Genomic DNA, 17085 nt, shown 5'->3' on the forward strand with positions numbered 1-17085 from the left:
ATGCTGCATGATTAAAATGGAATGAGTGAATGTTTGCAAATTGTTTTATCTGAGAATAGTTCCTTTATATTCATGTTAAAAGAGCGCAGCCTTGTGCAGTATTTATTTTAGATGTTACGCATGGGAGTCAATTGACGGCACTTATTTTATTTGATACAGTCTATAAATATAAATATAAATATAAATGTGGTACGGCTGTTTGTGAGAAATATTTCCGTTCTGGTAGCTCGTACTGGAGGCGGGGAGGCGTTGAAACTGATGCACTGCGTGAACTCGAGGCCAAATGCATCCTCCCAGCAGAGAGTGGTTGGCTGTTTCGGAGATGGGTCCTTAAGTTAGATGTGTTTCCATCTCTCACGGTCATCTTTTTATTGCACAATTTGCAAATGGCTTGGTCCATATTTACCGCCTCTCCCTTCTTGTTCGCTTGGAACCCAAAATACTGCCAAACTACAGAAATCGTGTTCTTCTTAGGGACCAGGTTACTTGTGCGACTAGCCATCTTTCTCCCTCTCTCTTCTCCGCGCTGTCACGTAAAGCCGTCACGTTCATAAACTTTTTTGAACGTCTCTAAAAATAAAACATATTATAATACAAAAGTAAAACTGAAAATTCAACCACAAACGGCATTAAATAAATTATGTTAGATAGATAAATAGACAGATAGATACTTTATTGATCACAAGGGAAATTCAAACAACTAGTAGCCCATTACAGCAGTCCAGGTTAGTCAAAAAAGTATGCAAACAAACAACCAAACAAGGCCTAACTGTTACCAGGAAAAATAGACTAAACATATACAAAGTAAACTAACTCTTCCTCCTGAAGTCAACCACCGGCTCCTTGGTTTTCGATGTGTTGAGTTACAGTTTGTTAGCCCTGCACCATTCAGCAAAGTCCCCCACCAGGCTCCTGTACATCCTCAATGCATCCCATTATCACAGTATCGTCTGAGTACTCAGGAGAACAAAGTTTGTAATCTGTAAACGTCTTACCTCCTGTCTCCTAAAGTTGATGACCACTTGTTCAAACTGCTCATCTTTGGTCTCGTCTGCTTTTCCCAGTTTCTGCAACACCTGAGAAATGACACAATGACACAAGTGTGCAAATCTTTACCTGCTGACATCAATTAGATATCCATTTTTGCATGTTTATCCAAATAATTTTGCATTTAACATTAAAAATGTACACATGACTGAGTTAAAGATAAATATTAAAAACAAATAAATAGCATCTGAAAACATCAGGGAGCCAGATTGTGTTGTGCTGTCTGTGTCCAGTCCTGACGCTAGTTTCCCGTGGTGTGGACAGCAAGTATACAACAACTGTCATATTAATAATGATTGTTTGTTTGAGTTAAGAACAGAACTACAACTTCACATCTTTATGTGTTTGTTCATATCAGAATAAAGCAGAATGACAGCTAAAACATCTTCTATAGTCAGGCTGTGAAGCAACTCGGCTTACAGTCTGCCAACGGTCTGGTTTATATTTCTGGGTGAAACACACCAGGGGTCCATACTGCGAAGCAGGATTTGTGGTGAACTTAAGGGTTAACTCTGGGTTTCTCGAGTTCTGATCAGCTCACATCGCCATGGTAACATATGCTGCACACTAGCCTGATTATGTTTGAGATAACAGATCAGATATAAAAACACTAACTACAGACAAATTAGCTCTCTGGAAAGTGACATGATCATTCATTCATGCATTCATTCATCTGGAGCTTACTATGAGGATCACTTATCTGTGATACACCAGAGTTGTGTGCTTACAATCCCACAGACTGTTTGGATTGGCTTGTCTTATTCCTTGTTTCAATTGTTTATTTGATCTATGAAATGACTGATTTGCAAAAGGATATGGGATTTAACTGGGGTTAGTGTTATTTTGAGTATTACTCTGTGAGGCCAGAGTCAAAGTCATTTCATTGTGTTTTTGTTTTTGTATACTAATACCATCCTACAACAGAGACCAAACCACTGCCACCTTATAGACAACTGGCAGACCTTCTGGGGAAGACCTGGTCTCATTAGGAGAGACGGCATTCATCCCACTTTGGATGGAGCAGCTCTCATATCTAGAAATCTGACTGACTTTCTTATTAAACCAAAACCATGACAACCCATAGTTGAGACCAGGAGGCAGAGTCGCAGCCCTACACACCTCTCTGTGCTCTCATTAGCACAATTACCCACCCAAAATCACACAAAAACTGTGTCTGTCCCCTGACCACCTAAAGTAATTAACAGATACAAGAGAAATTATACATAAAAACCTAATGAGGATTAACACCAACACCTCCACACCTACAACAAATAGGAGAATTAAATGGGAACTGTTAAACATTAGATCTCTGACATCTAAAGCTGTACTAGTAAATGAATTAATATTAGATTATAGATTTATTCTGGCTAACTGAAACCTGGCTTCGGCCAGAAGAATATGTCAGCTTAAATGAATCCCCCCCCCCCCCCCCAGATATATTAATACTCACATTCCTCGAGACACTGGCCGAGGAGGTGGAGTTGCAGCCATTTTTGATTCAGTTTTAATTCAATTCATTTCAGTTAATTTATATAGCACCAGTTCCCAACAAAAGTTATCTCATGACTCTTTCCAATTGAAGCAGGTCTAGACCAAACTAATTAAATTGTTAAAATCTAAAGCCTAAACCCAGTCATAATTCATTTGAAAGCCTTATTCTTAGTCTTTCACACCCAACAGAAAACAGTGCAGTTCATTTTTATTGTTACAGTGTACCGCTGTATCTGAATTCTTAGAGTTTCTATCAAGTCTGGTCCTTAAAACAAATAAAGTAATTATTGTGGGTGATTTTAATATTTATGTGGACAATGATAACGATAGCTTTTGCACAGCATTTATTTCTTTATTACATTAGATCAGCTTCTGTCCGTGTGTACATAAACCCACTCATAGTTTCAATGACACTCTCAACTTTGTTCTAACATGTGGCATTGAAATAGAACATTTAATAGTCCACCAAAGCTACTTTTATCTGATCATTGTTTAGTAACTTTTGAATTTATATTTCCTGTTTACAAGCCACTAGGAAAAAATTCCTACACTAGATGTCCATCCAATAGCTCTGTGGCAACATTTAAAGAAGTGATACCACCCCCTCTAAAATTGATCTTTTTGTGAACAGTGCTGCAAACTCAGCGTTAATCGAAGAAAATAAGAACAAGACCAGGTTTCTCTTCAGCACTATAGTTAGGCTGACAGAGTGCCATAGCACCATTAAGCCCTGTATTCCTGTAACCTTTAGGAGTAATGATTTTATGACCTTTTTAAATGATAAAATTTTACTCATCAAAGACAAAATTCAGCACCTCCTAACCTCAACTGGAGCTGACCTACGTTCAAATACAGAAGCTTTGGAAACAGCTGCAGGACCAGATGATTAACTAGACTGGTTTTCTCCTATTGACCTTCATCAACTAAATTCATTCATATTTTCATCTAAACCAACAACATGCCTCTTAGACCCCATCCCAACTAAGTTGCTAAAAGAAGTTTTACCCTTAATTAGCACTTCCCCACCAGACATGATAAATCTCCGGGGGTTCTCCAAGAGTATGGGGTCTGGGGCTCTTTGCTAAGGGCTGTGCGGCCTCTGTCCTCCTGGAGCAGGAGTCTGTTTCGCGTTGCCAGCAGTAAGTCAGACCTGTTCCCAGCATACATTGGCCTCCAACAGGGCTGCCCTTTGTCACCTGTCCTATTCATCATTTTTATGGACAGGATTTCTAGGCGCAGCCAGAGGCCGGAGGGTGTGAGAACGGTTTGGAAACCACAGGATTTCATCTCTGCTGTTGTCTTCTTCGAGCCAGGACCTTCAGTATGCACTGGGAAGGTTTCCAGCTGAGTGTGAAGCAGCTGGGATGAGAATCAGCACCTCCAAATCCGAGGCCATGGTTCTCGACCGGAAAAAGGTGGTCTGCCCCCTCCAAGTCAGAGAAGAGTTCCTAACTCAAGTGGACGAGTTCAACTGTCTTGGGGTCTTGTTCACGTGTGATGGAAGATGGGAGCGTGAGACTGACAGGTGGATCAGTGCAGCAACAGCAGCAATGTGGTCCGTGCATAGTTACCAGCTGTTTGTCAGGTGTAGCTGTGTTGCTTTAGCCTAAATTATGTGTTTAACTTCTTCATATTTGTCTGATATAAAGTACTCTGTTACCAGTAGACTTGTCATGTTTGTGATGGGTCAAATGAACAGGCTCATGGTTACAGAGGTGAACCTTGGCTTCAGTTGATAACTGGCTTCGTGTGACCAAGACAGTGAAGGCCGTTGGCAGAGCACTGCCGACAATCGCATATTATCAATTTTATCTTATGAACTACTCTTCTATTTTTTAACATGATTGAGACATAAATGGCACACTATTCAGGTAGCTGTAGGTAGAAGTAAAAAATTACGGAGACAGAGAAGCCTGTGAATATTCTCATTCATCCAGGGTTAGGGTTATCTCAAGGAAATTCAATCGAAAGCAACTGGACTTAGAGACAGAGAAGAGAAAAAAATTCAGGATTTCTGAGATTGAAGTGGTAAATTTACCAGAAACAAAATCACAAATTTACAACTACAACAAAATGGCAACACTTGTTTTGTTAAGTGTAAAAAAACAAAATCTTTTCCCATCTTCAGCGTGGACTTTAAAACTTGTTCCTGTCTCATCCTTTTTTGTTTCAAAAACAAAATATAAGACTAGCATGAAGTCAGAGAAATGAAATTTAAGCTAACAGGTTAAATCCTGTTCCCACGGACAGCAATGGTGCTTCATCTCAGCTGAAGCTGACTGAAGAAACTAATTTTATTTTGAATTAAATTAAATATTTCACAAGTTTACATGATGAAATATGTTCAAACGTGTTCCTTACCTTAAGTAAACACACCTATAAGTAGTATTGCTGCACAGTATCTATCCAGTACACAAGTATAAATCTACTCGTATACAGTAAATGTTTATTTGTACACCTATAGATCATTTCGACCACGTCACCAGGTAGCGTCATCACGACAGCTCCGCCCCCCCCTCGCCGACCTCGGAGCAGGAAAACGTTCTGGATTTAACCTGTCATTTACTGAAAACGTGAAATACACGCGTGACGTGTTTTTCAAAGCACATGTGACGTCACCACAAGGTATTACAGACAGTGTTAATCCGCCAACCAGAACACTCCCCAGTCATTCTGATGATTTTACTATTTTAATACGCACATTTAGAAACATCATGATTACATCCTCAACACGCCATAAACAAGATCGAAATAAAATGACACAAAATCGGAAACGGCCCGAATAATCTGAAACAGAAAAGCTCCACAGGCCCGCAGCCTCCACCAGCGACACATCCCGGCCCTCCTCCATCTGACCTCCTCCTCCTTACTCATCCCTCCATCATCACATCATCGCAGCATCATCATCGCAGCTCTTACCTTCTCCTGGGCTCGGTTCAGTCGTTTCTGTACGTTTTTAGCGAAAATTCCCGTTTTGATTTCCGCCATGACGACTACAGAGAGAGAGAGACAGCGGGATTAACGGCGAGAGAGCGAGACAGGAGGGGGAGGTGTGTGTGTGCGTGTGTGTGTGCGCGCGCGCGCGCGCGCGAAGGAGGCGGGGCTTAAAGGCACCACTCCGATGTTATTTTCTATCATTTTCATCAAGCTCAGAGTTTTAGTCTTAATAAACGGTTCACATGTAAATAAAGCAGCTCACCTGACGCTGTTTGTGTGCAGGTGGACCAGATTAAACTCGTGATATTTTTGTATTCACTTTTTGACAGCAGTAAATAACATGTAAAAAAAACAGTTGATGTCATAAAACTACAAGAATCAGATTGGTTAATGATATTTTAAAAAGCAGAAGTTATAAACCATTTAAAAAACTTGATCTTACTGAACCTTAACCATTATTTCTCACCTATTTAAACATGGTAGCTCCTAGTTTCTTGATCATCAGATGCAAACTCCTTTTGTGTGTTCACATGGTGGCCAATAAAAGTCAGTTTGATTGATAAAAACAGAGTTATTAAATAATCAGATTTATTGTGAAAGTCTGCTTTTTGTTGTTTGCTAACGTCAGTGTATAAAAAAGTTTCTTTGAATTCAGTCGTATTGAGTTGCAGTTTCCACAAAAGTCCAACAGGGGGCAGTAGAGTTCAAGCTGGAGTTCAGGGGTGCCGCGCATAGGAACGTGTCTCAGGTACTTTATAAATGATATTTCACAATATGTTTGAATACAGAGAGATGCGCAGCATTTAAAGAATCCATCATAAACTGATAACACTTATTTTCACTGAAGTTTTTACAGAAAGGCACAATGTGGAGAACATTTAGTTGCTTTGTTTCTAGACACTAAATTCAAAGCTGATCACTCATTTGGGGCTCAGTTATTGACAGAGGGTCATGTGATAACAAATTAGAGAAATAAAAGTTTTTTCTGTTTGTTAGCTTCTTTGTTTTGCATGAGTCTACTGCAAATGATACCTTTAGAGAATATTTTTACTACTAAGACATCAAAATTAAAAAGTTGTTCCTGAGGAGTGATTTATTTAAATTCATAAATTAATTAATGTTGTAATAGTAAAACATCTAGAGACATCCCTGCAGTTTGACTCCATCAAGTGAATCATTTACAATAATAATAATAATGTTATCTATATAGCACATTTCAAAAACCAGGTTGCTTAACAACCATTAAAAATAAATCAACAAATTGTACACTAAATAGAATGCAATAAACAAAATATAAACAGACAAATGGTGAAGTTTTTTGGGTTTTTTTAAATGGTCAAAATGGGAAATTTTGAGACTTCATCTTTGTCAGGACTCAGAGCAAAACAACGAGGACAACGCTGTAACACCTGATTTCACCAGCAGAGGGTCTGTTGATGTGAACCCTGTGTGTGTGTGTGTGTGAGAGAGAGAGAGAGAGACAGACAGACAGACAGACAGTCTGTTCTTAGTGCGCTCCATCTGCAGGACTCTGATGACTGATTATAACAACAAAGTCTCTTTTTTCAGTCTAAAAATTCACTTCACACCAACAGAGTTTCTCCTCCACGTGAGGTGATGATGATGCTGCGCTGAGTCATCAGTTTGTGTGTGTGTGTGTGTGTGTGTGTGTGTGTGTGTGTGTGTGGTATGAATGAATCAGGGACACTCTCTTCCTCCTCTTCCCTCATTCCTCCTCCTCTTCTGTCGTGACGTTCATCCAAGAGGAAACACCACAAACAGTCCTGAGATATTCTGAGAAACTACTCACTTTGTGTGTGTGTGTGCATGTTACTCACAGGGAAATACCTCTCTGGATGGAGGGAGGGATTAAACAGGCAGAGAGGTATAATTACAGTAAGAGAGCAGAGAGGGAGAGTAGAGTGACCCTGCACGCAGTGTTCATTCAGCTCAGACCACCAAACCATCAGGATCGGACCTGCAACACTCAGAACTAATCAGGACCCGACAGGAAGAGCAGACTGAGGACCACAACACCAGCCTGAGGACTCTGCTGACACTGTGAGGACTTTTCACTGTTGAACAAACCTTGTTACGTCTCCTCACTCATCATAAACACGAGACAGACTTCTGGATTTGAACTTTAGGATCAAACTGGTTCCTGTTTCTGCATCAAGATCTGCTGAATGTACTGATCTTGACTCTGAGACTGCTGACTCTTCTGTCAGTGTTAAAGCATTCTGGTGTGCAAGAACCCAACATGCCCTCTCTGTTTGCCATGTTCTTCTTCATGGTCATCGGTCTTTTCGTTGACGCCTCTCCGATGGGCCCTCTGGCTCCTGAAGTTGACATGGCGTCTCAGCTCCCAGGGGTGGCGCCATCCTTGGACTGTCCTTCTTGCTCTCTGTCTCAGATGAGGAAGAACTCTTCTTGGTCAGGGGGACAGAGTGACATGGTGGAAGCAGTGAAGCGTCACATCCTCAACATGCTGCATCTGAGCGCTCGGCCCAACCTGACGCAGCCCGTCCCACGTGCCGCGCTGCTCAACGCTATCAAGAAACTGCATGTTGGCCGAGTTGCCAAAGATGGCAGCGTGGAGATCCAGGAGGAGGGTCAGGGTCCTGGGGTGTCAGCTCCACCTGAACCACCATCTGAAATCATCACCTTTGGGGAGCCAGGTCAGTCTACCAGCCAATAAGAAACCTCAGGTTTAATTTCCTTTTCAGAGCTCAGAGTCAGAGTAACAGGCTAAAAAATTAATTGCTTACAAGTTATCACTTTGTTTTGTGTTTTGTGTAGTTGTTATACCTTCATTATAATCAGTTGCATAATTAAGCAATTTTAATCTTCCACCATGAATAGTCCACAAGCCACTCTTGTCTGTGTGCTGGTGCCCTTGTAATGTTTATATAGCACATTTCAAGTAAATCAAATGCAAGTCAAATTTAAGGGATTGTCAAAACAAGCTCTGAGTTGTTTGTCTGCATACAGCTTGAACTGACTTCCTCTCATAAATTCAGCAGATTTAGATTCTATTGAGGTTTACTGGTCATTAGAGACACTAGTGACATCCGTCTGTCTCTGTGCTCTGTTATCAGCTCATTCACAAAATCCAAAAAGTTCAAAGTTTATTTACAGATTTCCACAGTAAGAATCTATTAGTAGCCAGACTGAATCTATTGATTCTACAGTGTGAGTCAAGTCTACTTTTTAGTCTATTTTTCTCTATTTTCTCACATACACTGTGAATTAGAAATAAACTGAGCACTCTTGAGCACCTCAGGTGTCACTCACCTGTGGGATTCTTCCTCCATTTTTGTGAATCTGTGATGCAGATTAAGGACAGTAACCTTCATCTGACATGATTTAATGTAGAGAAGTTGGTTTGTGTAAACAGTCTGCCACCATGGTTAAGTCATAGACTGTCAACAAAACATTTTGTCTCTCACTGTTCGGACTGAAATAGGTCTTGTGCACTTGATGTGTTGTTTCAAGTGAGACATGAAACCTTGTCCAATCTGTCCAGTCTGAGGCATGTTAGTGAGTCTGAAGATCAGAAACACAGCACAGAGGTTTATGATGCTCACATGTTGATTTTATCTTCAATCGTGCTGGCCTCAAGGAAAACAGTATCTGATTGTATGTTTGTGATTGTTCAATGCAGTGTCTTCCATAATGGAGGTCTGAGGAAAGTTAAATCAGGTGAAAACTTTCTTATTAATTAGATGCCATCATGGCCTTAAACTGAAATGAGGGCTTGACTAAAGTTACTGAAGTTACTGAGGAGCAGCTGATTCTGAATGTGAAGTAGCATCAGGCAAAACAAGACACTGTCTTTCTACCACAAACTGAATCAATCGTTGCCAACACTTCACTTCAGTTGTACAACTGAAGGAATTTGAAGGATAAAATGAAGGATTTTTAGCTCATCGGTCGAGTGATTTTCTGCTTCGTCAGGCTGTTGGCATACAGGAGAATAAATCCAGTTATTCAAAGAGTTTTTGTTTAAAATTTAAGGTCATTTCTTGAAAAAGACATTTTGCAGAAAGATAACTGACTGTTCACTTTCATCCCCAGGTCAGTTTGTTTTGGTGTCTCACAAACTCAAAGTATGTGGATTTGACAACAATTATGTTTGTCCAGAATTGCTCACTTTGAATGGTGCATTTACAAGCATCAAAAGACATATTTTTAATATACGAAGCCAGTGGTGAGTTACAGGTTTGGAAATGAAGATGAATTCCATGTCTTTTTTCATGATGCTGTGCATTGTTGAGTTTGGCATTAGAGTGTGTGTTTTGACTCAAACATTTAAGTTTAACTGAAGTTTAACACAGATAATCTTACAGAAACTGTTGGTAAAATTCAGATATTCACACATGGTTTTAAAATTTTCTGAGAACATGAACCATCTTGTGGCCAATCACATTATGACATCACTTGTTTTCTTACATAAATGTACAGAATGGCTTTGTGCTATAAATAGTCTTCTCTTTGAGAGGAATCTTTGATTAAAAAGGTCCCTCAAAGGCTCAAAATTAGAGGACAGTAACAAGAATGGAGGGGGAATACCGAGTGGGCTCAGGCCGTAAATAATCTCCTCATTTAAACAAATCTGGGTCTCAGTAATTATTCAGCAGCAGAGACAAAGGATGAGTGTGTGTGTTTGAGAGTGAGTGAGTGTGTGTGTGTGTGTGAGAGAGAGAGAGAGAGAGAGAGAGAGTGTATGTGTGTGTGTGTGTGTGTGTGGTCTTGTTAATAGCATTCCCTGAAACCAGGCCTTTTCTTTTTTTAGTCTCTGCTCATATTGAGTATATTTAGAGGCAGCGGCTCCATTCATACTTTTATCAATGATGACATTTTCCTTGTCCATTCATTCAAATGACAGGAAGACAAAAGCGAAGGGTTCAGTTTGGACAGCAGGGTCTTAGTGCTTTTATCTTGATAACTGTTCATTTGAACAGCAGGATCAAATAAAAAATGTGGTAGGGTTAGAGTAATCCTACCCCTGGGAACATTTGTTTATGAATTTTATGTCATGTTTCTACACGTTTGTGCTGATGCTAACATGCTATTCACTGTACATAAGAATGTATTATTTATGCAGAGCTTTGTGGTTGAGTTTAGGTAGGTAAATACTATTTTATGTTTATGTGTATTTTTATATTTCTTATATATATATTTTTTCTTTTATTCTTGTTATCTTTCCGATATTCCAGTGCTGTTCTTGTTCCCTGCTGTTGTAATTCTGCAATTTCCCCTGTGTGAGACAAAGATTTTCTTATGTTATCTTATCTGTGCTCTCTGCTGCAGGAGACTCTGTGAACATGGTGAATTTTGACATTTCTAAGGAGGGAACTGGTTCCTCAGTGGTAGAACAGGCAAACGTCTGGATATTCCTGAAGGTTTCCAAAGGAAATCGAGTGAAAGGCAAAGTGATGCTGCGACTGCTGCAACTTGGTGATGATGATGAGGAGTGTGTTTCAGAGAAGATGGTGGACACTCGTCGCAGCGGCTGGCACACTCTTGGGATCTCTCACAGCATTCAGGCTCTGCTGGATGGTGGTGGACACTCGCTCAGCCTGGTGGTTTCCTGCCTGCTGTGCACGGAGGCTGGAGCCTCGCCCATCCTTGTGCCTGCCAGTGCTGAGCCAGCAGGAGAGCGAGATCAGTCTCACCGACCGTTCCTCATGGTGGCACTGCGAGCTCGAGAGGAAACAGCTCAGAGACGAGTGAAACGAGGTCTAGAGTGCGATGGGAAAACGCACGTCTGCTGCAAACGACAATTTTATGTGAACTTCAGAGACATTGGCTGGAATGACTGGATTATTGCTCCCTCAGGTTATCATGCCAACTACTGCGAGGGCGACTGTCCGAACCACATGGCTAGCATCAGTGGCTCGTCCCTCTCTTTCCACTCAACAGTCATCAATCATTATCGTATGAGGGGCTACAACCCTTTTCAAAATATCAAGTCGTGTTGTGTACCGACAAGGCTGCGCGCTATGTCGATGCTCTACTACAACGAAGAGCAGAAGATCATCAAAAAAGACATCCAGAACATGATCGTGGAAGAGTGTGGCTGTTCGTAAAGACTTAGGAAACATTTCCTGCTTCCTGCAGGAAAGACATCAGATCAGCACTTTCCGAGTAAAGATGAAGTATTTATGTTTAGTGACCAAGCAATGTGTTTCTTCTTGGGAGAGACTCTTTTCCACATTGGAACGACCTGAAAATACTATGCAACACTTTCTCAGTCTACAGTTAAATGTGTTGTTTGTCTGTTGATTTCCATCATTTGTCTGCTGTTTTCTGTTGTTATAGAAAACACATGAATGGATCGATTTCAGTATGTTTGACTGTTTACTGGAGGATCCTGTGTAAAAATCTCTAAAGTTGAGATATTTTGAAGAAAGTTGTTCAACTGACAAAAACCTGCAACCAACATTATTATTGTAATTAATATTAATATTATGAAATAGTCTGAATGTTGATATTTGCACAACATTCCTGGCAGAGGTTTAGATTGAGAGGAAAGCCAAAGACAGTAAACACTGATGAGGAAAGTCTGGTTCACTGAAGTAGACACAAACTGTGAGTAAAGAACACTTAACAAGCTGTGAGGATTAAGAATATAAATTATTTAAAAGGTGAAACAAAAACACATTTCATTGGGTTTTGCTGTTTTCTTTATTGTTAAAAATAGGTGCCAAAAAGTTGCCAACTTTATATAATTTATTTGCTTTTTTTTTTGCTATTTTTAGCTTCATCATTAAACAAACTGTTTGTCAACACTGTCAGCATTCTTCAGTTTGTAAAAGAACATATACATCTGATCTGATTAAACTGACTCATCTTCTTCATGCTCCTCAGAAAATGATTAACTTCAATGACTTCCTGTATGTAACTGGTGAGACTCTAAGTGCATACAAATCACCCCCATGTAATGAGCTCTGCAGACTGTTGGAGTTGCTAACAGCAGTAAATACTCATATCACTTACAACAAGATGAAAAGCTAAAAACTAAATCTGAAAAGTCAGATCAGAAGGTGTTTTCAGGTCAGATGATATTTATCCTGCACGCTCTTTGTTTTCTTTGGGATTTTTCTGACTCTTGTCTTGGTGGTCAGTATGGGCTTGGCCTCTCTGCATCCTCATCAAGTGATTTTGATTTTGAAAGCTCATGATCAGGTCTGAGTTCTGCTCTGCTCTCACACTTCCACAAAGGCAGTCAGCGTGAAGCAGAAAGCCAACACTCAGTTCTTTGTTTGCAGGTAAAAACTGGGGCGATGGCTGGCAGACTGAGAGGCTCCTCCACTTTCTCCTATGATGGCTGGATTGAGCAGCCGTCAATGTTGGTGAAGTTAAACCTTCGCAGCAAAGCAGGGCAGACAGCCGGTTGGCACCATGATGCTCTGTTTGTTCACTGACCTATTAATTCATCGCTGAGTCGACAAGTTGATTTAAGAAACACAAAGACGGCTGCTGAGGCAAACACAAAACACTCTGGGTATTAGAGCACATCACAGAACACAGCACATTAACAGAAACACTTCCTGAAAGCAGCCTGAAAACATTAACATTTTTATCATAACTGATCTCAGATCTACCTTGAAAAAAAAACACCTGCTGCACTTATTTAATTCAAATTGAAACTCGGGCTTAATGAGACTGACCACACAAAACTTGAGTGTGGTCTTTGTGAGTGTGCTTCACCTGCTGGCGATCTTCCTCAGGGTAACCTACCTCTGACCCAGTGCATGCTGGCATCAGTTTCAGCTCAGAGAGGACTGATTGTCTTTCCTGTGTGACCAGAGAAAACTGTACAAACAGAATATTACACATAATAAACCTCAAACCGCAAGCAAAATAATCAAGTTCAAGTACACACACAGAACTACTCTCTTTCAGTCAAATACAGTCTTTACTGCGATGACTGTGTTGTGATGGAGGTTTACTCTGTGGACGTTTAATCCAGACACTGTGCTGGTACTGACAATAACTGTGACATTTTATAAATGAAATATTGATATTGTGTTAATAACACTATTATGATAATGCTGAGTAAATACTCGAGGACAAATGTCAGACCTTTTGGTTCTTTATCAGTTTAATTGTTCTTCCTCTTCACTTATGGATACAGACACTCTCTCCACTCTACACCTGTATTTTCCATGTTATTCATTTGTCAAAGAAGACACAAAACACTCAATAAACATTAAAGAAAAATTTGACTAGCAGCATTATGATTTTTTTTCTGGAAATATCACAATAATATTGTTGTTGTTTGGCTACAATAATCATGTAATGAAAATCTGATATCATGACAGTTCTAACGCAGGCCATAATCTCTTCAAATTTGCATGATACTTCAGCCTCACAACCTCGAACACGATTGTAGACTGAACAACAGAACAAAAAAATGTACAGGCTGAGTGTTTTTGACTGTCAGCTGATGGAAGCCTCAAAGGTACAAACTTAAGGGGTTGATTCAGACATTGTCACTTCACTTTGTGACTGGACAGTAAAGGGGAAACATAAATGAAGTCTTCATCCCTCAGACTTCACTTAAATCTGCTAAAAAAATGTTGTTTCTAGTTCCTGCCTGGTTGACACAAATCTCAGCTTTCGAGCACAACACAAGAACACTGACTGGTCAAAATGGTAGAAAAACTAGATTAAACTGGTGAATTGTTGGAGGCACCAGCCACTGATTGGTTAGCCTTGCTTAACCAAAACTGTTAATATGGACCTCATGGTTTTTCACGTTATTGTAATTTATTGTATTGTATTGATTAGGTGTTCTATTGATTTACGTATGTTTGAGTGTGTCATTGGAAATGAATGACATTATGGAACAGTAAAAAAGAATCCAGCCCACATTCACACAAAGTCAGAGGGTGCCAGAGGAGAACACTTTCAAATGTTGTAGTAGCTTTTAAGATGCATCATCAATACCATCATCTTCATCACCACCAAATACATTTGAGCTAAAAGAACAAGAAAGTCACAGTATTTCTGAGTTAAACTGTCTGTGAACTGAGGTGAACCTGACCACAGATCAGCTCCATAAACACATAGAGTTCATTACAGGTCTGAGTTACATCCAGATTAGTGTGTTAATAGAAGACAGAGAGGACAAAGAGTCACTGATAATCATTTAGAGAGGAAGAGACTGAACAAATATCAGAGTTCATTCACCAGCCAGCAACATTCAAAGACCGCCAAACACTGAGGAAATGTTTGCACAACACATACAAGACTGAAACACTGGAGAGAGGTCACTGCACTGGTTTGACTGGTTCGTATACTGTGGAAGCTCTTTCAGGGGCCAGCAGGGACAACAGTCCATGATGGGGGTGGATGGGGTCTCTGATGATTCTGTGAGTTCTGGTCAGGCAGCATTTTTGTGCAGTGTCCAGGATGGGAGGAAGTGAAGTCCTGATGATCTTCTCTGCTGTCCTCACCACACTCTGCAGGGACTTGCAGTCTGAGACACTGCAGGAACACAACCAGACAGAGATGCCGTCGGTCAGAATGCTCTCTGTAGTGCCTCTGTAGACAATAGTGAGTATGGTGAGCTCTCTTTACAAGAGCTTTGATGTACACAGTCCAGGTCAGAGTGTCTGTTATCTGCACCCCCAGGAACTCGGTGCTGCTAACTACCTCCCCTACAGTGTTGTTGATGAGAGGTGGTGTGTGGCTGCACTGGCTCTTCCTGAAGTCAACAATGAGTTCCTTCGTTTTTTCACCTCTCACCCCCAGGACATCCCCACATCCTCCACAGCCCCCCACCACCTCCTGTAGCAGACACCTCTTTGCACCACCCTTGTCACCTCCACCCCCCAACCCACTGCTGTCACCCATCCCAGACCCTGCCACATCCCCCACCCCCCAGTCTGGACTCCACATTACATCTAGCCAGGTGAGGAGAGAGCTGGAGAGGCTCAAACAGACGAAAGCTGCTGGACCATGTTGAAGGCATGTTCCAGCCAGCTCTGTGGAGTTCTCCAGCACCTCTTTAACCTGAGCCTTCACCTTCAGAAAGTGCCAGTGCTCTGGAAAACTTCCTGCCTGATCCCAGTGCCCAAAAAAAGTTGTCCTTCTGCACTGGAGGATTACAGGAGAGTGGCACTGACTTCACACTTCAGACCGCTGGTGTGTACATCGCAAGACCCCCTGCAGTTCCCGTATCAGCCCCATATTGGGGTTGATGATGCAATCTTCCACCTATTGCAGAAGGCTTACTTCTCCCTGGAATTTAATCTGGAACATCATGCCTGATACTGTTAGATTTACAGAAAGTGGACCAAAAAGCAGACACGGACAACGAGAGTAAAAGTTTAGTTTAGTTTAGCTTTTAGTTTTTGCTTTTTCACAGAAACCAAAATTCCGAACCAAAGTAGATTAAATCAGAGTGTCTTTTTCGAGCAGTGTTCAACAAGGAAACCAGACAGCAGGTGAGTGCATGTAGTCTACATGCAGGTAAATTCATGAAATCCCAAAGCTGTGCAACAAGAATCCAAACTTCCAAAGAACAGAAACTCAAAAGCAAACCAGAGAAGGGAGGACAGGAACTGAGCAGTGAACCTGAACACAAGGAAAATGAGTTATTTTAAAAATACTTGTCCTTAAATAGCAGTACAAGATACAAGATAGGTTTATTTGTCACACACACAATCATACATGGTACAATGTGCAGTGAAATTCTTTAGGTCCCTGCTACCAAAAAATAGGTAAGTAAATTTAAATATTGTAAAATAGAAACCTTATTAAAATAGTAAAATTAAAAAAGTGAAAATGTGCAATATTTACATGAATAGTATTTACATGTAGTGCAGGTGGGAGTAGGATTGTCCAGATTAACGCTCACTGTTGAGCAGACGGATGGCCTGGAGGAAGAAGCTTTTCCTCATCCTCTCAGTGTTGGTTCTCAGGCAGCAGAACCGACGGCCTGATGGCAACAGGGAGAAGAGTGAGTGTCCGGGGTGATGGGGCTGCCTGAGGATCTTCTCAGCTCTCGACCTGCATTGCTAGCGCTGACTGGGATGATTGACCAGAATGAGGAACAGGTGTGTGAAAGAAAGTGATTGGAGGAACACAAGAACTGCCCAGCTTTGCCCAGGATGGGCTCAGATGAGTACACACACGCACACACACACACAAGAGAAGGTCCTAACAAATATATCATTTACAGTATTCAACAGAAACCATAATCACGTTCATAATTGAAATATCCAATACAGAAGTAAATAAAAAATAAATAATGTAATAATAGCAGTAAAAGTTCCAGTGTGGCGGGCAGCACGGTGGTGCAGTGGTTAGCACTGTCACCTCATAGCAAGAGGGTCCCAGGTTTGAATCCCGGTCTGGGCCTTTCTATGTGGAGTTTGCATGTTCTCGCCCGTAGTCAGCTGGGATAGGCTCCGGCTCCACCGCGACCCTGATGGATAAGCGGCATAGAAAATGGATGGATGGATGGAAGTTCCAGTGTGTCTGAGCAGGACACTGCAGTACAAAAACAGACTGCACCGTGAGTCTGTTAAAACACTGCTGCTCTGCAGTGAACAGTCTTAATTATAATTCATGACATATGTGATAATTACATCA

General features: G+C 40.9%; 1 protein-coding gene across 1 annotated transcript; it reads left to right on the top strand.

Moving 5' to 3' along the window:
• The first annotated feature begins 7166 nt into the window (after positions 1-7166).
• On the top strand, positions 7167-13719 carry inhbab (inhibin subunit beta Ab). The gene is made up of 2 exons (XM_046409325.1): positions 7167-8153; positions 10789-13719. Exons 1-2 carry the CDS (start codon positions 7736-7738, stop codon positions 11565-11567), a joined length of 1197 nt encoding a protein of 398 aa, XP_046265281.1. The 5' UTR covers positions 7167-7735; the 3' UTR covers positions 11568-13719.
• Positions 13720-17085: the final 3366 nt, after the last annotated feature.

The sequence above is a fragment of the Scatophagus argus genome, chromosome 13 (genome assembly GCF_020382885.2).
Source record: "Scatophagus argus isolate fScaArg1 chromosome 13, fScaArg1.pri, whole genome shotgun sequence".
Taxonomy (NCBI): domain Eukaryota; kingdom Metazoa; phylum Chordata; class Actinopteri; family Scatophagidae; genus Scatophagus; species Scatophagus argus.